The sequence below is a fragment of the Mastigoproctus giganteus genome, chromosome 3 (genome assembly GCF_048544385.1).
Source record: "Mastigoproctus giganteus isolate SK-2022 chromosome 3, ASM4854438v1, whole genome shotgun sequence".
Classification (NCBI taxonomy): domain Eukaryota; kingdom Metazoa; phylum Arthropoda; class Arachnida; order Uropygi; family Thelyphonidae; genus Mastigoproctus; species Mastigoproctus giganteus.
In genome coordinates, this window is record NC_143577.1 from 42046722 (window position 1) to 42071877 (window position 25156).

The window sequence follows — 25156 nt, forward strand, 5'->3', positions numbered from 1 at the left end:
GATGAGCAGAAGCAATGAAGAGTGTCATCATGCAATATTTCATATTTAATAATGAAATAAAATTAAAATGTATATATAAATGTTAATAATAAAAAATATCCAGACTTGTCAAGATAATCCTAATTTCCTTGACTGTATAACACTGGAGATGAGTGTAGGGTGTTTCAGTATCCAGTGGGCTTCAAAATCATCACACTTAGGTCCAGAATCAAGATAATACTGATAATGTTATTTGACAAAGAGGATGTGATTCACAAGGAATTTGTACCTGGAGAGAAGGACGTTTAAGCTGCATTCTACATACAAGTGCTTCAAATACTATTGAAACACATTATCCCAAGTGTGGCCGCAAATTTCGAGAGAAAAACAGCTGGTTCTTGTTGCACAACAATGGCCCCCCACCCATTCTGAACTTGTTGTGAAGACATTTCTGACGAAATATGGCATTGTACAGAACAGCCATCCACCCTACCCTCCCAATCTAGCACCAGTAGACTTCTTTCTCTTTCCCAAGGTGAAAACTGCCCTCAAAGAAAAGGGATTACAGGATATTGAGGACAAAGAAAAATGTAACCACCAAACCAAACTGAACATCATCTCTTTGAATACCTTCACTGACTCTTTTAAAAAAAACTTTAAGTATGGTGTAACAAGTGTATTTGGTGAGGTGGTGATTATTTTTAATAAAAATTAAACCATTTTTGAGCTACTTCAATTTGTGTTCTTTTTATTGTGCCAGTACAGGAACTTTATTGCCATATCTTGTATATATATATTTTGTACTCACCTAATACGTTGACATTAAAATCTTTTTCTTTAGAACCTGCTTTGTTAGTTACTACACAAGTATATCGACCTGCTTCTTTTGGAGATGCTTTTTCAATCTGCAGTTTTGTCCCATTATTTAAGAAATTTAAGCTGGATAGTGACAAGCGGGAAAGCAAATGTCCATCTTTCATCCAAGTTATTATAGGTAAAGGATTTCCTGATATTTCGCATTCTAGTAAAAGAGTGTCTCCTAATATTACATCAGCTAGTTCAGTAGAATCTCCATCTCCAATATGTGGTGGAACTATATAAAATATTTGAAAACTCATTACATATTTTAAATAAATGGAAAAAGTTTCATTTTCTTAACAATCTTTTGTATAAAAATTTCAGTTAGTATCTTACAAAAATTTTGTAATTTCAGAAATTTAAGATGCTGCTTCTATTCCTATAAAATGATAGCTAAATCTTTGATCTTAGACAGCCTTAACTGAAGCTAGAATAAAATGAAGAAAATATTTCTGTATATCTTTTTCTTCAAGTCACATCGTTCCCTGAAGAGCTGTTGTGGCCACCAACAAATGTATATACTTGAACCTAATTCTTTTTTTTTTTTTAATGACGTGGCAACACAAATTGCTTACAGGTTACTGCAGGATCATCCAGACAAGACTGCAGTTATAGATCAGACACAGCATGAGTTTGTTAAGGAAAAGGCTTCTCTGACCAATTTGATTGGATACTATGATGTGGTTACAAAGGAACTGGATGCAAAAAATAATTTTGATATCATATATTTGGATTTTAGGAAAGCATTTGATAGTGTTGCACATGGAAGACTACTGTACAAATTGGAGAAGTATATTATTAGGAGAAAATTACTGCTATGGGTAAAGGAATGGTTGAGTGGGAGAAAGCAGAGAGCGGTAATCAATGGACACTGTTCTTCATGGACTAATGTTATTAGTGCAGTCCCACAGGGTTCCTTGATGAGTCCATTGTTGTTTTCTGTATTTATAAATGATATTGATGAAGGTATTTCAGGCTTAATGTCCAAGTTTGCAGATGATACGAAGTTTGGCAGGGTTGTTAATGACACTAATGACAGTACACTACAGCAGCAGCATCTAGAAAAGTTGAGCAGATGGGCTGAGAGGTGGCAACTTAAGTTTAACATTGACAAATGCAAAATACTACATATGGGTAGCAGTAACCTCAGAGTAACATATCAACTGTGTGGTAATACATTCAGGGTGCGAGAGAATGAAAAAGACCTGGGGATAATTGTGCAGTTAGATAGGAAGTTTTCTGAGCCGTGCAGACAGTCTACAAGAGTAGCTCATAGTGTGTTGTCAATGATATACAGGAATTTTTCCAGCAGGGATAAGGAGGTGATTATCCCCTTGTATAAGGCAATGGTCAGGCTACACCTTGCGTACTGCATACAGATCTGGAGGCTTCATTTTAGGAAGGATGTAGAGCTGCTGGAACAAGGACAGAGAAGGCAACGAGATTGGTAAATGGAATAAAGAGTTGCTCTTACAAAGAAAGGTTTGGGTTCTGCAAATTGCAGTGTCTGGAGACTAATCACCTGCGAGGTGATCTGATTGAAGTGTATAATGCCTTGCATAGTTTGAGCAAGCTCAACATTGATGGGATTCTTTCTTGTGCCCAGATTAGTTGTCTGAGGGGACATAAATTCAAATTGAGGAAAGACAGTTGTAGAATAGATATATACAGAAATTTGCCTCTAGCCAGCTGGTGGTTGATTATTGGAACAAACTTCCATCTGTGTTTGTAGAAGTTGAGAGCTTAAATAAATTCAAGGCAGAACTAGACAAACATTTGGAATGAATGGATGGGTGAAATGGGAAGGACTTTTTTTGGCTGATGCTGTAATATAAGCTTGCTTTCTTGCATCATATGCCTCTACTAATGCTAAGTCTGGTGACTGAAATTGATAGACAGATATTAGAATAAAGAATTCTGCTGCAAAGTCTGGAGCATAATATGGATGTTAGTTTGTTATTTGGTTTTTAGGAGCATTAGCAACAGGCCATATTGCTCCGGGATATGCAATGGTCATTCCCTGACCTTTCCGCATCCTCCGTATTTGGAGGTCACAGCCATAATATGGATAATGGATAAATTAGGATGACATAGATAAGTTAAAACTGCTGTTTTAATTGATATATAATGGGAATATGAAGACTTCTACAATCAACTAAACAACTCCAAAGAGAAGACTTGTACAATCAACTAAACTCTCAAAATTTAATTATGAAGTTATGATTTATTGTTAGCAATTCATAAAAAAATAAAGCTGTGAATTAGGGTTGAATTTGAAAGTGTCTGCAATGAGAGCCTTGTCAATCAATTCGGCCCTGGAAAGATTGTACAAGGCTCAAAGGGTAGAATTTTTTCAGACTAGTATGTACTTGTTAACAGGAGAGACTGCTTCTACAGGGATGGGATACATTTAAATATAAAGGGTGCAAAAATATTTGCTGATTCCATCGAGCCAGTGTTAGGTGGGAAGGAATACTGCTAGCTTGGAGGAAACAAGGACTAATAGATTAACAGTAGCCACTGGCAGAGGTGAAAGTGAATCTTGCACTGCTTCTATTAGAATGAGCAGCAGCCTGGAAAACAAGATGCAGGGTATTTCAGAGACTGCTGGGAGTAACTGCGGTACAAGTAAACACATGGGTTGTGTTAGGGTAGCTAAGAATAGGAACAGGTGTATGTATACTTGCATGTACACCAATGCTAAGAGTTTGGTAAATAAATTTGATGAATTTGAGGTATTGCTCAAAACATCAAAGGCAGATATTGTTCGAATATCAGAGATGTGGTGTCACACAGATATAAGGAATGCAGAACTGGAATTTGGGGAGTTCAACGTGTACAGGAAGGATAGACACGATAGGAAAGGATGAAGGGTTATGCTATTAGTTAAGAAACACATAAAGTCAACATCGCTGGACAGGGCAGCGTCGAGTCAGTTTGGTGTGACATAAGCATTGGGAGATCAAAATTGAGAGTAGGGTGTGCTATAGGCCTAATGACTATGATGAGTATAATGGGAAACTGTACAGGGAAATAGAGTAGGCCAGTAAATCAGAGAGTCTTATAATGGGGGATTTTAATTTCCCAGATATTGACTGGAATTTGTGGGTTGGTCACTCACACACTAGCAAGGCTTTTGTGGTTTTATGGCATGATTATTTTCTACATCAGCATGTTCGGGAGGCAACTAGAGGGAGTAATATTCTTGATCTGATTATCAGTAGCAATTCTTCATGCATTAAGAATCTGCAGATAAAGGAACCACTAGGCGGCAGTGATCACAGTGTGCTGAAGTGGGATTTACTCAAAGAGGTAACTATCATCAGGGGTAAACGAAAGGGTTTTTGCTTTCATAAAGGTGACTACGGTGGCCTGAGACAGTATTTAAATTCTTTATTGTGGGACAAACTGATGATGTTACCAACAGCAAATTCAAAATAGGAAGCATTTAAAGAATTTATCTTGGAAGCTACTAGGAAATATTGTTCAAAGTTTAGGCCTAAATGGATGTCAGATGAACTAATGAGACATATGGCAGAGAAGAAAAATGCATGGGATACATATAAATTAATGGGTGACATGGAAGCCTATGATAGATATAAGCTGGTCTGTAACTAAGTCACAAAGGAGATTAGGCAGGCAAAGGCAGGTTATGAGAAATCCTTGGCAAAGGATGAAAAGAAAAACAGAAAAGAGTTCTTTACCTATGTAAACTCTAGAAGGAAAGGGATGAATCAGATTGGACCACTCGATATTGATGGTTCAACAGTTGATGATCCTGCTAAGGGGGCTAACAAACTAAATGATTATTTTGCATCTACATTCACACATGAGGAGTTATTCAGGAAGGGGAATGCCAGAGGTGAAGTAAACTCTGGCAGTGAGCTGGATGATTTTGTAATAACTGAGAGGAAAGTGGAGGAGAAATTTTTGAAGTTAAATATAAAAAAGACACCCAGGTGAACGGGATCTATCCAGTTATATTAAAGGAGGCAGCAAAGGAAGCAAGCAAACTCTTAGCCATAATTATGAGAGCTTCTTTGAACTCAGAGGAGGTACCCATGGACTGGAGATGTCCAGTCCAGATGTCCAGACTGCAGATGTCCAGATGAAAATTTAACCCCAATTCACAAAGGAGGATCAAAGGGCGACAAGTAATTATAGACCTGTTAGTTTTTTCTTGATTTTTAAGGAGTCCTTATGTGCTGTAATGTATAACTAGATCATATGTATAGCTTAGCTTAATTTTCAACACTCACCTCATAGTAATCCGCTCAGCTGGTGGAGAGTTTTACAACATACATAGTGGTTATAGGATTCTAATAAATTACAGGGATTATGGGTTTAAAAACTAACTTTTGGGCAATAAAAATTTTTCTAAGAAAGGAAAGTGCACCTTCAATTCTATGGTTGCCTAATTAAATTAAATTTAATGAAGAAAAATAGAAGCTAATAGCCGCGCACGAGCGACTTTCGAAATCCGTCCTCAGTTAGCTATAGTGGGGGGGGGGGGAAGAGAGCGCGCTTGTGCTATATACGGGTTGGATTCCCGGAATGCATTTCAGTGCACGTGGAAACTTAATACGTGCTAAATGGTCCTTGAGGCTGTCACAGACATTCTCTCAGATAGGCCAGACAAGCTGTACTTGCTACCTGGGAGTCTAAAATGCTGATGGAACTGATATTCGGGTGACACTCAAGTCAAGTGGACCCAATTTCGGCAATGTCTGGATGGTCTGTGACAGCCAAATCCTCTGCTTGCACCTTCACGATGGTGGGACTGTTGGTAATCCTGGGTATAACCTCCATGCACAAGTACATGGTGGGTGACCACCCAGGTGTGAACTAACGTAAGCAGGGGTCGAGGTGTGGCGCCCACACCACATGGAGGAACGCTGCCCCTCTATGTTACCAGGCAGTACTAGGTGGTAGATGACTCTCATCAACCGGTGAAATACCACCACTTTGCTTATTGGAGGCTTGAAGTGGTGAAACCTATGTTTAGTCTCTAGAGCTAAGTTCCGGCCAACCCTTCCCTATCTCTTCCATCATGCAGTATGATTGATGACTTTTGAGGTTATGATGAACGTCGTGGCGAGATCTGATATTCCTTACATTTCAAGGGTACAGCTCTAAAACGGTGTTTGCAGGCCGGCCGCTGGTTAGTACACCAGACCGAACCTATTGGTAACTCTCTAGGAGGCTTCCGGATCAGCTAGTGTATAATCTTGCTACCTCTACTCTGCCAGATAGTGACTGGAGGGAGTCCAAGTAGTGTGTATGCGAGGAGCATTGTCGAGGCCACGTTATGTCAAGGATCTGGGTATATTCTTACCATGTAGATGCCATATCCAAATTCATTACTTCATACAGCATGTCCCACCCACTTTTTCTTACTATTGAATACACCATGAATTGTCAAACTAATAGAGCAAGCTTATCTGCAAAAAGATCTAAACCTCCCAAACACTTCCTAATTCATTTCACAAATATACGTGGTCTCAAATCTAATCTCAACGATGTCCATTTCCACTTGCAGTCTGCCAAACCCCATGTACTTTTTCTGACAGAATCCCAGTTATCGGTTGAGTCAACTACTGCTCATCTCAGATGCCCAAATTATTCGCTGTGTGATTCCTTTCGCCTCAAAGGTGGTATTTGTGCATATGACCATTCTGATATTCCCTGTCAGAGACTCGCCAATTTGGAATCTCCTCTCTTTGATCTTTTCTGGCTTAAAATCTCTCTACCTCATTGTGTCAAATTCATAACTCTTAAACTACCTGTTGTCTCTGCCGTTCTCCCAACTCCACTAATCACTTGGAGCTCTTTGACTTCCTCTCTTTGCAACTTGACTTTCTCCAGTCCAACTTTCCTAACAGTGAGGTAATTTTCATGGGTGATTTTAATGTTCACAACTCCAGCTGGCTTCCATTTTCTAGTCATACCGACCCAGCTGGTCGAGATGCTGAGGCTTTTGCAATTACTAATGACCTAGCACAGATTGTTCATTTACCTACAAGAATACTGGACAATCCTAATCATACAGCCAATACGCTTGATCTTTTTCTCACAAACAACCCTTCTAAGTACACGGTCGAAGTGAGAGGTCCTTAAGGCACTTCAGATCACAACTTGGTGATTGTCTCTTCTCCAATGGAACCTTTATCTCATGGCTATTCCCAACCTCGTGTTGTTTGGCATTACAAGAATGCAAAATGGGATGATCTGCGAAACTCCTTTTCTTCTTTTCCATGGTTGGATTACTGTTTCAAAACTTCTGATGTCAACGTTTGCTCAGATCGTGTCAGTGAAATTATTCTTGCAGGAATGGAATCCTTTATCCCACACTCCACTTTAAAATCTCATCCTTTATCTAAAAACCTTGGTTTTCCAATTAATGTGCTAAAGCTGTTCAAGAGAAGAATGTTGCATATCGTAATTGGCTTGTTTCTAATTCTTCAGTTTCATTTTCTGCCTACACCAAAGCTCGCAACAATTGTAAAGCAGTTATTAATCAGTCCAAACTAGAGTTTGAACAGGATAAGAGTAGAAAACTTACTTCTTGCCCTAATGGTAGCCGAGCATTCTGGTCTCTTGCCAAAGCTATTGGCCGCAACTTTTGCCCATCTCTGCTCCCACTTCTGTCCAAACCAGATGGTTCTGTTGTCACTTCAGCCAAGGATAAAGCTGACTTGCTAGCATCCCATTTTCCTTCCAGCTCATGTATTAATGATCTTGGTAAAACACCTCCCACCATTCCCAACACGCTCCATTCAATGCCTCCTGTGTTCTTCCGTCAAAAGGATATCAGAAGGATTTTGATGAATCTCGATGCTAAGAAAGCTCCAGGTCCTGATGGTATTTCTCCACTTGTTCTCAAAACCTGTGCTCCTGAACTTACTCCTATTCTTTGCCGCCTTTTTACACTTTCTTATTCCAAAAGTGTTTTTCCTTCTGCTTGGAAATTTTCTCATATCCAGCCAGTTCCTAAAAAGGGTGACAAATCCCTCCCATCCAATTATCATCCCATTGCAATTACTTCTACTCTTTCTAAAGTAATGGAGAAATCAATTAACCGCCAACTCTTAAACTACCTAGAAACCTTCCGTCTGATCAACGATCGCCAGTATGGATTCCATCAGTGTCGATCTACTGGTGATATTCTGGCTTATGTTACCCATTTATGGACTAATTCAATGGAAAGGTTCGGTGAAACTCAAGTAGTTGCTCTTAACATCTCAAATGCTTTTGATCGTGTTTGGCATAAAGGTCTTCTAAACAAGCTTCCATCTTATGGTTTGCCAACTGTTTTTAGTAATTGGTTATCCAGTTTTCTCTCTGATCGCTCACTGAGGGTGATGATAGATGGCTCTCTGTCTTCTAACTTCTCCATTAATGCCGGTGTCCCCCAAGGTTCAGTTCTTTCCCCCACTCTTTTCCTCTTTGTTAGTTTTGCCGATGATAGCACACTGCATTCCACTTTCCATTTTGAGAAACCTTGTCCTGCTCAATCATCTTCAATTTCTCGAAAATCTGCTACCAATTCCTTAAATGCCGATCTTCAGGTATTTCTCCAGTGGGGCAAAGACAACTTAGTTCATTTCAACCCTTCTAAAACTCAGTCTTGTCTTATATCTCGGGAAAAGGGTTCTTCTGCTCCTATGCTTATCTTTAGTGACACTCCGATTTCTAGGCAAAATGATATATCTCTTTTGGGGATTACCCTGACTTCTAATCTCTCTTGGTACAAGCACATTACAAATATTCTTTCCTCTGCATCTAAAAAACTTGGTTTTCTCTTTCGCTTTCGGCGTTACTTTTCTTCCAAACAGCTGCTCACTCTGTATAAATCACAAATCCGCCCTGCCATGGAATATTGTTCCCACATCTGGGGTGGTGCCCCAAAACCCCTCTCAGGCTTCTTGATTCCATTCAGAAGAGAGCTGTTAGGTTAATTAATGATTCATCTCCACTCGCTTTCTCATAGACGTACTGTTTCTGCTGCATGCCTCTTCTACAGATACTTCCATGGGCACTGTTCTTCTGAATTGGCTTCTATAATTCCCTCTCTCTCTTTCAAAAGAGTCTTATTCATTCAACTGCCGTTTTCTGGAACAACTTTCCTTCATACGTATTTCCTGAAAATTACAATCTACAGAAGTTCAAGTCCAATGTCAACAAATATCTTCTTTCGTCTTCTCAACCTCCAACCCAAGCACGATACTAAGTACTATAGGTTCTAATACCTCTCGTGTTTGGGGTTCACATAAAAAAAAAAAAAAAAAATTCCAAATGGGGGAGAAATTGGCGGGAATCTTTTCGTTTAACACGTTGAGTGATGTATGGCACTTAAACCATTCGATGACGAGGGCTTCGTTTTCAAGGATTTTGTAGCTGGAATTTAATTTGACTACTGTGATGGCTGAATCGATGAGTGGGTTGTGATTATGATAATGGATGCGTTGTGTTAGTTCTGTACTTGCTGAATTAGATTTGAAGCTATTAAAGTGGTAGTATGCACGCGTGTTCGAAATTTTTGATGTCCCGAATTTTGCTGTTGTACTGCCTATGTAATATACTTGGCAATCTGATTGGCATCTGATCAAATATATAATGTTGTTATGACCTTGTGTCTCGTACTCGTGTGTTGTCTTGTATGAATTGAATTTGGAACTTAATTTGTTATAAGATGTGAATATTAATTTGATATCTGTATTTTTAAAAATCTGTTGAAGTCTTGTAGCGTATTGATGATATGGGAGCGCGATAAGGGGTTTATGTATCTTATTCTTGTTCACGTGGTTAATAATTTTGTTTGGGTTATTAGCGTTATTATGAACTTTGGTGATGGTTTCTTTTATTAGTTGTGATGGGTATTTTCTGTCGATGAATTTTTTGGTGAGGTATTGCAATTCTACAGATAGGTCTGTTTGTGTGTGGCTATATTTTACAGCGTTGTATATCTGGTTGTACAGAACTTCTTTTTTGATGTATAGAGGGTGGTCTGAGTGGTAATGTAAGAATTTACCTGTATGTGTGTTTTTCTGTATATTTTGGTGCCTAAAGATGTGCTTATTTTGTATATAGTGAGGTTTAGAAAATTAATTTTATTATCGGTTTCTACTTTGAGGGTAAATTTGAGTCTTTCATGTGTTGTATTAAACGTGTTCAGTAAAGTGTAGATGGTGGTTCTGTTGCCTATTAAGAGGACGTCATCTGCAAACCTCATGTATAGTTTAATTCCTGGGGGAAAGGGTTGGAGTATTTTTTCTTTGATAGAAGCGAGGTAGATCTTGGATAAAGGGGCAGAGATACCGAGGCCCATGGGAAGGCCGAAAATTTGTTCATAGATGTTATTTTGGAATTTAAATTGTTTGGCGTCACGTAACAGTGATGTGAGTTCTAAAATGTCATTAATGTTTAAGTCGGTACGTTTTGTCAATGTGTTGTCTTTAATTAATAATTCTTTAAGGGCCAGTAACATGGATTCAATGAGCACATTTGTGTATAGCGAGACGACGTCGAAGGACGTGAGAATATCGTTTTCAGATATGGTTATGGAAGTTATACGTTCGTGTGCTTGTTTAGTATTGTAGACCCTGAACCGAGAAAATCTCATTAAAGGTGAAATAATTTTGACAAGGAATATGGATAGGTTAGCATAGGCGGACGGTTTGTAGGAAACGATGGGCCTTAAAGGATAATCTTGTTTATGGAGTTTGATTATTCCAAAAATGTGTGGGAGAATGTTACTGCGTATGCCTATTTGCTGGAGGGTATGTAAATTAATTTGTTTGTTGGCTCTGAGTCTTCTTAGGATCCCATCAAGTTTATTTTTAAGTTTGTTAATGTTAAACATGTTGCAAGCTCTGTATGTTGTTGAATCTGATAGGATGTGTAACATTTTCTTTATATATGTGTTTTTGTCCATGATTGCGATGGTATCCCCTTTGTCTGCCTTTTGTATTATAATGTTCGGGGTTTTCATAAAGTCTCGTATGTGGGTTAATTGTTGTTGGGGAATGTTAGGTTTACTAGTTAATTGGGAGTTAAAAACAGCATTAGTTTCATGTATGATTCGATATTTATCTGGGTGGTTATCAAGTTTGGTTTGTATTTCTATCATGGCGTCTTTAACTGGGTAGTGGTTACTGTTAATGACGAAATTGAATCCATATTCTAGACTGGCAAGTTTGTTGGGGGAAAATGTTTGTGTAGAGATGTTAACAACTGAGTTTGTGGGGGGGGGGGGGTTGTGTCTCCTGGTGAGTGTATCCCATTTCTTGGAGTGCTTTTGTGTGATCTGATTTAAAGTTGCCTGAATTCGTGTGTTGTTCTGTTGTACGTAATCGTACCAAGTCATGGGGGTTAGTTCTCTTTTAAGTTTGAATTTAAGGGTATGTATTTGATCTAAAAGGAGATATTTTTCTCTGTATCTTTCCGTAATTCGGTTTTATGGCAATAGAGGCTTGGTGTTTGATAAAAGGTTATTTTTTCCCAGAGTTTTTGGTGCAGATACGAGCGAAATTGGGGATTATGTCATACGTGAGACATTTCTTTAAGAATGTGATGTGGAGTTTGTTGGAAAAGTATTTAACTAATAGTTTTGTGAAATGGAATTTCCTATCGTGCAGATCTGAATGCATTGGGGAAAATGTAGACACGATAGGCATGCGGAAGAGGCGTAATATACAGTTAAAGGATTTGTGTTAAATTGACTCTTGATTTTTAAGGAGTCCTTATGTGCTGTAATGTAATAACTAGATCATATGTATAGCTTAGCTTAATTTTCAGCACTCACCTCATAGTAATCCGCTTAACTGGTGGAGAGTTTTACCACATACATAGTGGTTATAGGATTCTAATAACTTACAGGGATTATGGGTTTAAAAACTAAATTATGGGCTATAAAAGTTTTTCTAAGAAAGGAAAGTGCACCTTCCACTCTATGGTTGCCTAATTAAATTAAATTAAATGAAGAAAAACAGAAGCTAATAGCCGCGCAGGAGCGACTTTCAAAATCTGTCCTCAGTTAGCTATAGTGGGGGGGGGAGAAAGAGAGCACTTGGGTTATATACGGGTTAGGTTCCCGAAATGCTTTTCAGTACACGTGGAAACTTAATACGTGCTAAATTCCAAATAGGGGAGAAATTGGCGGGAATCTTTTTGTTTAACACATTGAGTGATGTATGCCGCTTAAACCATTCGATGATGAGGGCTTCATTTTCAAGGATTTTGTAGCTGGAATTTAATTTGACTACTGTGATGGCTGAATCGATGAGTGGGTTGTGATTATGAGATTGGATGTGTTGTGTTAGTTCTGTACTTGCTGAATTCGATTTTATTTTTTTCTGTATTTTTTTAAAAATACAGATATCAAATTAATATTCACATCTTATAACAAATTAAGTTCCAAATTCAATTCATACAAGACAACACATGAGTACGAGACAAAAGATCATAACAACATTATATATTTGATCAGATGCCAATCAGATTGCCAAGCATGTTACATGGGCAGTACAACAGCAAAATTCGGGACATCAAAAATTTCCAACACGCGTGCATACTACCACTTTAACAGCTTCAAATCTAATTCAGCAAGTACAGAATTAACACAACACGTCCAATCTCATAATCACAACCCACTCATCAATTCAGCCATCACAGTAGTCAAATTAAATTCCAGCTACAAAATCCTTGAAAACGAAGCCCTCGTCATCGAATGGTTTAAACGGCACATATCACTCATCGTGCTAAACAAAAAGATTCCCGCCAATTTCTCCCCCATTTGGAATTTAGCACGTATTAAGTTTCCACGTGCACTGAAAAGCATTTCGGGAACCCAACCCGTATATAACGCAAGCACTCTCTTTCTCCCCCCCTCCACTATAGCTAACTGAGGATGGATTTCGAATGTCACTCGTGCGCGGCTATTAGCTTCTGTTTTTCTTCATTTAATTTAATTTAATTATGCAACCATAGAATGGAAGGTGCACTTTCCTTTCTTAGAAAAATTTTTATAGCCCATAAGTTAGTTTTTAAACCCATAATCCCTGTAAGTTATTAGAATCCTATAACCACTATGTGTGTGGTAAAACTCTCCACCAGCTAAGCAGATTACTATGAGGTGAGTGCTGAAAATTAAGGTAAGCTATACATACGATCTAGACCTGTTAGTTTAACTGCTGTTCCAGGAAAATTAATGGAAGCCCTGGTTAAAGCAGCACAGTAGAATCATCTAGACAAGACTTCAGTTATAGCTCGGACACAGCATGGTTTTGTTAAGGGAAAGTTTTGCCTGACCAATTTGATTGGATACTATGATGTGGTCACAAAGGAACTGGATGCAGAGAATAAATTTGATATCATATATTTGAATCTTAGAAAGGCTTTTGATACTGTTGCACATGGAAGACTGCTGAACAAATTTGAGGCAAATTGCTGCTATGCATAAAGGGATGGTTGAGTGGGAGAAGACAGAGAGTGGTAATCAATGGACACTGCTCATCGTGGACTAATGTTATTAGTGGAGTCCCTCAAGGTTCACTGTTGGGTCCATTGTTGTTTTCTGTATTTATAAATCATATTGATGATGGTATATCAAGCTTAATGTCCAAGTTTGCAGATGATACGAAGGTTGGCAGGGTTGTTAAGGACACTAATGACAGTACGCTGCTGCAACAGGATCTAGAAAAGTTGAGCAGATAGGCTGAGAGGTGGCAAATGACGTTTAACATTGATAAATGTAAAGTACTACATATGGGAAGCAGTAACCCCAGAGTAACTATCAACTCTGTGGTATTACACTGACAGTGGTAGAGAACGAAAAGGACCTGGGTGTAATTGTGCAGGCAGATATGAAGTTTTCTGAGTAGTGCAGACGGTCTACAAGAGTAGCTCATAGTGTCTTGTCGATGGAATTTTTCTAGCAGGGATAAGGCGGTGATTATCCCCTTGTATAAGTCAATGGTCAGGCCACACCTTGAGTACTGTATACAAGTCTGGAGGCCTCATTTCAAGAAGTATGTAGAGCTGCTGGAACGAGTACAGAGAAGGGCAACAAGATTAGTGAATGGAACGAAGGGTTGCTCTTACGAAGAAAGGCTTAAATTTTGCAAATTACAGTGTCTGTAGACTAGGCACCTGTGAGGTGATCTGTTTGAGGTGTATAAAGCCTTTGGTTTGAGCATGCGCAATGTTGATGGGATTCTTCCTCTTGCTCAGAATAATCACCTGAGATGGCATAAATTCAAATTGAGGAAAGACAGATGTAGTATAGATGTGTGGAAGTTTGCCTTTAGCCAGCGGGTAGTTGGTTGGTGGAGCAGACTTCCATCCTTTGTTGTGGAAGTTGATAACCTAAATAAATTTACGGCTGAGCTGGACAGGTATTTGGATTGAACGGAGTGGTGAAATGGGAGTGGGGTTTTTTTTTTTTTTTTTTGGTTTTTTTTTGGCCGATGCTGCATAAGCTTGCTTTCTTGCATCATATGCCTCTACTAATGCAAATGCAAAACAACTCTCAAAATTTTACTAGATTTCTAAATGTGTCATGCGGTATCTGTTACCAACACATAACCAGCAGATCCTTTAACTCCTGTAAGGTCCGTGGTTGAGATGCCGCAGATCGGAGTTGCTGTTCCAACACAAACTACAGATGCTCAATGGGATTTATGTCTGGGGAATTTGGAGGCCAGGGCAATACCTGAAATTATTCCTCGTGTTCCGCGAACCAGTCTCGAACAATCTGGGTGGTGTGGCATGGCGCATTATCCTGCTGAAAGATGGCACCACCAGAGGGGAAGACCGTTGCCATGAAAGGGTATACCTGGTCAGCAATGATGTTTAGGTAGGAGGTAGACATCAGAATGCCTGGCACTTGGATGACTGGACCCAGGGTATCCCAGCAGAACTTCACCCAAAGTATGACACCACTGCCACCAGCTTGTTTTAGTCCCAGTACATTCAGGTGCATCACTTGTCCAGGTAAACGATGCACATGTACCTGGTCACATCCACATGGTGCCACAGGAAACATGATTCATCGGACCAGACTACCTTCTTACAATCGCTCAAGGTTCAGTTTCAATGCTCGCACACCCACTGTAGGTGCTGTTGCCGGTGAACCGTGGTTAGCATGGGCACCTGGAGCGGTGCCCATGCTAACCTAACTACACCCATGCTTACCATGCTAACTACGCAGCCCCACTTTCAACAGGGTTCCATGTACTGTGTTGTGACACATTACTTCCATCACCAGCCTTCCAATTACCAGCGAGTTGTACCACAGTTGCCCTTCTGTTGCCAAGTACCATCTGGGAGAGCCTTCGCTCACCTTGAGCATTGATGGCTGTGGTCAACAATGCTCAACATTTCTCCTCTTCAGACCACTTTCAGTAGGTACTAACCATGGCTGACCATGAGCATCTCACGAGCCGTGCCGTTTTGGATATGCTCTAACCCAGTCATCTGGCCATTACAATTTGGCCTTTGTCAAACTCTCTTAAGTCTGCTGCCTTTCCAATCTGAAGAACAAGAGTAACACTGATTCATGGAGCTCAGTATCAGGTGTTTTTTATACCTTGTCCTGACCCGCTGTAGTTCGCCTGCAGTTGATTCGATTTGCATAATGACTTGCTGGTCATAATGTTTTGGCTCATCAGTGTAGTTATTGCCATTAAATCACTGCCTTTTCAAATGCAATTTTTTTAAACCAAAAAAGTCAAAATTCCACAGAAGCCAGATCATGCTATAAGGAGAGTGTTCTTATATTTAAAATCCATGATCTAGCATTGATAGAATATATTGATATAAAATTTGATTACTCAGTAAAACATTTTTTTGTGCCTAATAAGTGAATTTTTGTTTGTAATTCTAGAAGAATTACAATATGATAAGACCACAATAAAGATCGATAGTCATTATTTTAATTTTTATTTAAAAAAGATTTGAATTTATAGGACAAGATTCCCGCAGAACAATCCCTATAATTGCAAATAAAACTTCAGCTACAATGTTGAGTTTGCTCTTTATTTGATATCAGTGAATGTAAATATCTCTATTTCACTGATTGTTTCTTTGTTTCTGGATAATAATGATGAATTCAGTTTTCATCCCCAGTAGCAATATAAAAGTTTTACTCCTTTAGCAGTTAAAAAAACTAGCATGGATCAATCTACATACAATTTTGTAAAGGGACCACTTTCTTTATTAATAAACTACAGAAGTTATGTTTAATTACTGAAATGATATAAAAAAAAATGGCTTTAGTGACAATAATTTACCAATAAATAAATTTCTGTTATATATTTAATCCTCTTTATATATTCAATAATTGCCAATAAGCCAAAGAAACAGTACCACATGTTTCTTTGGCTTATTGTATCAAACAATAAGCTTACTGAAACAGTACCAAATGGGTTACAAAAAAACTGAATCGGCAAGGATTATTCAAACTTTCCAAGAAACTTTAATTTGTGAATTATAGTAGGTTATTGTATTTAAAATTAATCACAAATATTAAAAAATTACTACATTCACACTATGTACCATTAAGCACTTGATTTTACACGGAGGCACAAAAAAATTTTTTTTTCAAATTATCATTTTAATGGCACCGGAGCTTATCACTAATATCCCTATAGCATATTTCATCTGTTTGTACGTATGTGTTCATAGGCCAATTTGTATGTTGTGCAGGCTGGAAAACCAGAATAACTGACAAAGAAAAACCCTACTCCTCCCACCTGAGTTCAGCTAACTTCAGCTTTTGATCAAAAATGACTTCAGAAATTCTTCCACTCACTGACAGAAATCAAAACCAGGCTTCTCCAAATGAATGAAAGATGGTGATGTATCATGCTGACTAAGCTGCCAAGGAGGACCCCAAGATAGCATACATTTCAACCTGACTGTCTATCAAGGCTTCAATAAACAAATCTGAATGTAGTAATAAAGCATTAAAACCAGGCCAGGTAGTATTAGAATTGATTGACGTTTATGTTGATATTAGCATTAGCATAGGCACATGATGCAAGAAAGCAAGCTTATATAGCATCAGCCAAAAAAAAAAATAAAACCCTTATTTTATCCGTCTACTCACTCCAAATGTTTGTCAAGTTCTGCCTTGAATCTATTTAAGCTATCAACTTCTACAATGACAGATGGAAGTTTGTTCCAGCAATCAACCACCCGCTGACTAAAAGCAAAAGATTTTACTGGATGCCACTCAGATAACTTGAAAACCAGTGTATGTGTACCTGACAAGACCTTGTATGAGGGTATATGATGTATTTTCAAGGAGTTACATATTAAAGGAAGAAATATTAAAAGCAAATAAATATTAAATTTTAATTTCAAGGGAGGAGGAGGAGGAGCTTTAAAAGTCCTTTGATATGAATAAACTTTCATATTATAAATAAAAATAAATACTATAAGGCAGGAAAGTCCAACCCATGGCCCATTCCTTCACACTGTGTAGCCTGAGCCATGTGGCAAGCTACACAGTGTTATGCATCATCCATCTCACACTGACTTTTGAGACAATGTGAGACTATAATTTCTGACACATTAGTCTCACACTGACTTTTGAAACTATCTATTTTCAATTTTCATCCATCTTTAATTTTTTTATTTCCTTTCTTATAATGTTTTATGTATCTTCTTCAGTATTTAACCCCGTGGGCTCACATCTGGTGAGTATGGGCTTGGCACACCCAGGGTCCTGAGCTGGATATCATCATTCTTCCCTTTCTTGGTGATTCCCTTCTACTTTTGACTCTCTCTCTCTCTCTCTCTCTCTCTCTCTCTCTCTCTCTCTCTCTCTCTCTCTCAGGGCTACTCGGGAACTTTTTTTTTTCCTGGTGCAGCATAAGCCTCAGGCTTCCTTGCATCATATGGATAATAATAATAATAATAATAATAATAATATTCAGTGGGATTCAGTGTAGGGGCACCGAGGCACGTGCCCCCCCCTTTAAGATCACTCTTGATCTTAAATGTGTTGATCCTTTAATGTGTTCTTTTATACCCGCACTGTCCTTTTAAAATAGTATTCACTGTTGAAGCAGCGTGACCTAATTCTGTGCAATAGATGACAAACTTTGTCCTGCTTTGTACTTCTTAATCATCTTCATTTCTAAATCAATTCTGTTTTGTTTCCTATGTGGGGGGGGGTGTTTGTTTTCGTTGTTTGTTGTCTGTCTCCCTCTTGTGGTGTTTAGTGGTGCTTTCTGCTTCCTCACCTTTCTTTTGACCATCTTACTTTTCCTGTGGTAATTATATTGAATGAGGTGTTCGTCCTGGTTAGGACATAGTCTGTAGCCCTCGGTAGTCTGGGTTTGTAGGCCCTTCACCACTGCAACATTTGACTTGACTTGTTGTGTTATGTTTAAATTGAATAGTCACTAAGACTTATTCAACCCCGCTTAACCCTTTACTGGTTCGTACTTGTTTCTTCTGGTGTATTAAGAGTATTGGCAGTGAGAACGTGACATGTAATAACACATAACAACATTTATTAAAATAAAGGAAATATGTATAAAGAACTTGCATCCTATCTGGTTTAAATGTAAAGTGTAAAACATACAATTCTTCCAAAACTCAGCTCATAATAACAGCAAGAATTTAATTATAGTTATTAATAGTTTTCCATTTTCGATATAGCACCTGAATATACTTGAAATTCAAATTAAGAAATAAGAAACTTTAAAATAAGAAAATACTTGACTACACAATACTGTGTAGTCAAGTATTTTCTTAGTAATGTACAATTCTACCTTCTAGAAATATAAACTCCTTGACTATGTTATTTACAAAATTGCTATAAGCTGGATAAACTATAATGTTCATAAAGCACCTTCATATTTTGCATATTTTAGAAACAAGGGAAATATTTGGTGACCACACCTCAGGTGCCCCTGTCACCTCTTATTAAATATTCTCATTATACTTACAGGACTGATGTCTGTCCATATATCATATTTTACCCCTTTTTGACATTTAGTTTACTACGAAAACCCTACAGGTACTTTAGACAAGCATAGTTATTCCACATATGATTGAATTAACAAGAAGTTCAAGTAAATTAGGAAAGAAGCAATGAGTTGTATCTATTAATGTTATTTCTGACATTTTCATTCACACAAATGGAATAATTTGCTTAATGGTTAAATCACTTGCCCCAAAGCAGGTTATGAGCCCGCCCTCCCTCCCTCTGGTGGAAACTAGGGTGTAGTCCTCTCTGAGCCTTGAGACATTTGTTTCTGCTTCTCAATCTTTCTTAAGGTTTCAAGGTTTCAGCTACCGCAGCCCACTGGAACGATACCAACTGCGAGCTCCTCCTTGCACATCCTCAAGGCACTTCTCTCTAATCTCTCTAACTTTCTCCACACACTCCCCCTTTGGTGCCTCCCAGAACCCTTTATATACTGCCATTATCTCCTTCTAAGTCACAGAGATAAAGTCATCCAAGAATGCCCATTTTTACAGTGACGCTACCTATTTTGGTAATCGTCCTGCAAAAACATCTGGACATCCCATCTCTACTGTAGCGATAAAACCTTTTTTAGTACCCCTGTGGGCGTGAGAACTGAGGTGCTCTTCTTTGCTTCTGCTATGTTGTTGAGAGGCCCACGACGGCGAACTAAAGTGAGAAATTGTGCAATATCTCTACATACACACTCTCTTCCTGGAAAATAAGTTTCCTTTCTCTTATTTTACTAAACTGTGGGTTCCAAAGGAGTGCGGTTTTCTTCATTTTATCATAGCTATCCCAAGATATGGTTTTAGCGATAGAATAATTAATTAGATCTGCCTGATCGTTGAGACACAAGAATTCTCGGTCTCACATTTAGCACTGCCAGCACTTGCACTTTCCTTTGGTCCCTTTCCCTTCACCATTATAATAAGTAAATAGAAATGAAGAGAATATTCTGAAAATTTATTTATGTTTTTTATATGATTGAAGAGTTTAGTGAAGGGTGCTCATTTCACCATAATAATGTAATGTAAAAACCCACAGAATTTCAGGTATTGGTATTATTGCAAATGCAATAAGATCGAGTTTACTACCCATTTATAATAGATTGCACTAACAGAAAAGCCCAATAAACCCGAAAGTGCAAATTGTTTTTATTGTTTTATGGTAGTGACCTCCAATAATATGTTTTAGAAAAATATCACAAAGGCATTCAAAATTGATTCTTATAATGGGAACATATGATAACGATGAAAGTGTAGTGCAATTTCCATTACAAAAATGACCTTTAAAAGAGATAAATAGCTTAGTTATATAGTGAAAATTTTCAACTTCCAAGGTCTTGGAACGAATTACCATAAAAAACAATGTGTTATTGGGTTCACATTACGATATTTTCATGATGCCTCCATTTATTCCTACGGGATACAAAATACGTTTCCACAATTTTTTTAAGTTTGCACCGGCTGTCAAAAACTTACGTAAAGTCGAATTTCCATAACTCGAGTATTACGTAAGCTTAGGAGGGCCTGTATTCTGTTTATGAACAATAAATCAACTTCAATAGTTCATTCAAGCTACTACATGTTGCAATGGGAATCCCCTAAGCCTTGGGGGTGCTGTGGAGAAGGCTAGAGTTATTAGGGAGAGCTTGACAACAAGTCAACAGGAAATGCTTCTGTCACAGTGATTTTTGCCACTCATAAAACAAAATATCATAAAGAACCCTTCTTTACGATTTTTTGTTATTAATTGTACATTTCCATGACAACAGCAATCTCAGAGTTGGTGGAACTAAGCAGATTGTAATACTCTTTATTGTAATAATCTTTTGAGGCTCTATGCTGCTTTTAATTGAGATTTATTTTTGTTTTCTTTCTATTTAGCTGATCAGGTGTCTTTTGAGTTTGGTAACAGCACATTACTCTAAAAAGTATATGTTGGCCTGATATATAGGCACAGACCAAATCTCAATTTCAGTATAGAACAAATCTGGTAGCATCTCCTAATATCTCATATCTCTCCTGAGGTCACTCAGCTTGGAATTTATATGTTCCCTATAGCAAGAGGATGTCCAACATACCATTACAACTGGCCTCCTCTTGTGTCAACTTTTGGCAATACTGATAATTATTAATTACAGCATCTAAAAACAATCTTGCTACTATGTTGTGGAACAAATTTCTAAATGTGAAAAGAAACACTTTTGTAATACTTAGTTAAATATATTAATTTTTTCTGCTTCATTTTAGCAACAACATTTTTTCTGCTTTATCTTTCTAAATGATTGTCTCTGATTCCAGAAATTTAACATTTACCTTAAAACTAGAAGGAATCTTATTTAAACATATTTATGTAAACTATTATTAATGCCACTTACCTAAAACAGAAAGATCAATATCCTTTCTGATTTCACCAGCATCATTGGTGGCAATGCAAGTATACAGTCCAGCAACACTTATTTCGGTATTCAGAAGAGTCAGTTTATGTTTGTTCTGGGATATTTTGATCAATTCAGATGGAACAGAATCAATTAACTGTCCATTTTTAAACCATGTGATGGATGGCTGTGGGACACCAGTAACAGGGCACTCCATAGTTACAGATTGAGGCATTATTACTTCGGTATTTTCATTCTCCTTCCCAATGAGTTTTGGAGGTGCTAAAATTACAAGCAGCAATTTAAAAATCATTGAAATTCGTTTATTTTAAAATTCAAACAATTTTAGTTTGTCGACATGGAAAATCTAAACAAGTTACAATGTGTCAGGAAATGAGCATCTCAATGTAGGATAAAGCATTAAAGAAAATGTAGTACTTTGCTGTGTTTGACTGGATTTATTTTCCTCACATGCATGAAAAGACTTCATCTCAGGAAGTGGTCTTCAGTGGACATTAAATAATTATCTTGAAAAAAATAATCTTGAAACTAAAATGGTCTGGGAACTGAGTTTTCTGGATTGGCTGGTGACATCAGAAGACGATGGTTTATTGGTTGGATTTATTCCTCTTGTTGGCAATTTTGGCAGATCTCTTGGGAATGACATCATTCTGCATATTTTCCTGGTTTTTCTTAGGGACTGTTGTGTATGCTGGAAAGTGGTAGGGGTTGGATGCTGAACTTCCTCGGAATGAACTGTTTGGATGCAGAATGATAGGAACTGTAAGATAGTTTTTGGAAAGGAGGTTATTGCATGAAATCTCTGGTTTGAAAAGGTTGAACAGATGCAGGATTCATCTTCTTCGATTTGGAAGAGTTCCGAAAACTCAAAAACCCTAATGGCCTAATGCATTCCTTTGGAATCTCTTTCTATTGAACCTGATAAATACCATGGAATGTTCAAGTTCAGCAGTTTTCTGTTAAGCTCCCCTCTGTGATACCAATATCATCATCAATAACAACTCAGTCAAAATGATACATCACCATCTGTCACTCATTTGGAGAGATCTGAGTTCAATTCTCATCGAAGACTGGAGGAATTCTAAAGTACTCAACCGAGGCCGTGGTTATTCAATCTCAATTTGAGTGATTTGGATTTCCTCATGAGTTATTCTGGGTTTCTGGGTTTTTCAGCCTACAAAACTTGCAAATCAGCCCACAAACATGAATTTCTACAAACAAATATATTACACAAATGTGAGTTGGCAATTTTGGCAGATCTCTTGGGAATGACATCATTCTGCATATTTTCCTAGCTTTAATGAAACTAAAATTATAAATATTCAACACAACTACTACAAATTACTTATTGCAGAAACCTTAAAGATGAAACTACATGCAACTTCAATCAATATCCGTAGGCCATTCCTATTGTCCGACGATTGGTCACTTATACGCATGCGTGAAGAACAAACACTACAACATAAGACAAAAGTTTCGGATTATTTGTGAGTAGCTCTCTTCCTGTGAACATGACACCCCGAAAAGTTCTAGTCCAACTTAAGGAATGTAGAGAATAACCCCCACCCCCCACCCCATATCCAATTATTAGACCCCTAAATTTAACTCAAAATTCCTGCCACAGCACCAAAAAGAAAAAATCGATCCTTAATTATTAGCCAGTTTAGACCTCCAAAATCTAACTTTATGACAATGTCTTGCAAAATTGATATCGCCTTCCCCATGAATTATTAGCGAGTTGGACAAGGAGAGTTGGAAAAGAAGCTTCCTATATCAAAAATAAAGGTAAGCCCTGTTGATTCATAACAAATGTGAGTATAACACTCCAGGGAAAATAAAACGATAATTTTCATCAATATCTTCTGTAATATCAATATCACTTATTATACAGCTAGGATACACTAGCATGATATCCCCCAGCCAAAGAGGGACTTCTACCTTGAAGATTAATGCAATACAATACAATAGCTACTCAGCTAACCAGCCATATTGGATGGAGCATCTATAACTGGTTAATGTTTCCACCATGCAAAAGTCCAATTTGGTTTACTGTTTTCCACTATTTATATTTACATATGAATAAAATCCTTTTCCCTATACTTGGCTCTCTTGGAGAGCAAAATCTGATAGATTTCACATCTAACTATAAAGTAAATGAATTATCAATGAAATGAAACAGAAAATAATAAATAGAACACTATTTTAATCTTAAGGAGTACCATACAAATACATAAACTAAATGTGAAAACAGTAATTATTAAATTAACACCATTAAAAAAAAAAAAAAAAAAAACACATATGGGCACTGACCTAACACACTCACTTCAAACTGTTTTGTAGATCTTCCTGCACTGTTTGCAGCAATGCAGCCATATAAACCTGAGTCAAATATGCGAGCCTGATCTATCTTTATCTGGCTATTTTTTGGTGATATTGACACTCCAGGCATTGTTAATGGAGAAACTAACTGTCCATCTTTTTTCCACAATACCTGAATAATAAAAAATATATTTAAAAGGAGATTTCAGTTTTAGAATAGCAGAAAATTTTCCCCTTACTTTATATAAATATTTTTATTTTGTTGACTTTAGACAAAGCCTACATCCTCTCCAAATTTGTGCTTTTAAAATTGCAACATAAAATTGATTTGTTGAGAATAACTGTGTACTCAGTATATACTGTATACTGTGTACTCAGTATATAGTATATACTGAGTACACAGTATATTCGCGCCTCCGTAGCCAGGTGGGCAGGAGCAGCAGTGCATAGCACATGCTTCTTGATTAGACAGGGGTTCGAGCCTGTGACCACCAAATACGGAGGATTCTGAAAGGTCAGAGAATGACCACCGAATATCCCCGGAGCAATATGGTCTTAGTTGCTAATGCTCCTAAAAACCAAATAACAAACAACAACACAGTATTAAAAAAGAACTATATTTCAAACCGTCCCAACTAGCTCCAAGGAAAATTACCTCACTATTAGGAAAGTTGGACTGGAGAAAATCAAGTTGCAAAGAGAGGAAGTCAAAGAGCTCCAAGTGATTAGTGGAGTTGGGAGAACGGTAGAGACAACAGATGAATTTGACACAATGAGGTAGAGATTGTAAGCCAGAGAAGATCAAAGAGATGAGATTCCAAATTGCCAAGTCTCTGACAGGGAATATCGGAATGGACATATGCACAAGTACCACCTTTGAGGCAAAAGGAATCATACAGCGAATAATTTGGGCATCTGAGATGAGCAGTAGTTGAATCAACGGATAACTGAGATTCTGTCAGGAAAAAGTACATGGGGTTTGGTAGACTGCAAGTGGAAATGGACATCGTTGAGATTAGAATTGAGACCATGTATATTTGTGAAATGAATTAGGAAGTGCTTGGGAGGTTTAGATCTTTTCACAGATAAGCTTGCTCTATTAGTTTGACAATTCATGGTGTATTCAATAGTAAGAAAAAGTGGATGGGACATGCTGTATGAAGTAATGAAATTTTTGGATATGGCATACACGTGATAAGAATATACCCAGATCCTTGACATAACATGGCCTTGGCAATGCTCCCCGCATACACACTACTCGGACTCCCTCCAGTCACTATCTGGCAGAGTAGAAGTAGCAAGATTATACACTAGCTGATCCGGAAGCCTCCTAGAGAGTTACCAATAGGTTCGGTCCGGTGTACTAACTAGTCGCCGGCCTGCGAACACCGTTTTAGAGCTGTACCCTCGAAATGTAAGGAATATCGGATCTCGCCACGACGTTCATCATAACCTCAAAAGTCATCAGTCTACTGCATGATGGAAGAGACAGGGAAGGGTTGACTGGAACTTAGCTCTAGAGACTAAACATGGGTTCCACCACTTCAAGCCTCCAATAAGCAAAGTGGTGAAATTTCACCGGTTGATGAGTGTCATCTACCACCTAGTACTGCCTG

At 37.9% G+C, this 25156-nt stretch overlaps 1 protein-coding gene across 1 annotated transcript in view; it reads right to left on the minus strand.

Annotated features, from left to right (window-relative positions):
• Positions 1–25156, minus strand: part of LOC150087903 (hemicentin-1-like) — a 1496027-nt gene that overhangs the window by 1093593 nt on the left and 377278 nt on the right. Inside the window, exons 23-25 of the mRNA XM_090369959.1 lie at positions 23532–23712; positions 21201–21482; positions 788–1072 (exon numbers count right to left, since the gene is read on the minus strand). Coding sequence (XP_090226085.1) covers positions 788–1072; positions 21201–21482; positions 23532–23712 — 748 coding nt within the window. The remainder of the gene's footprint in view (positions 1–787; positions 1073–21200; positions 21483–23531; positions 23713–25156) is intronic.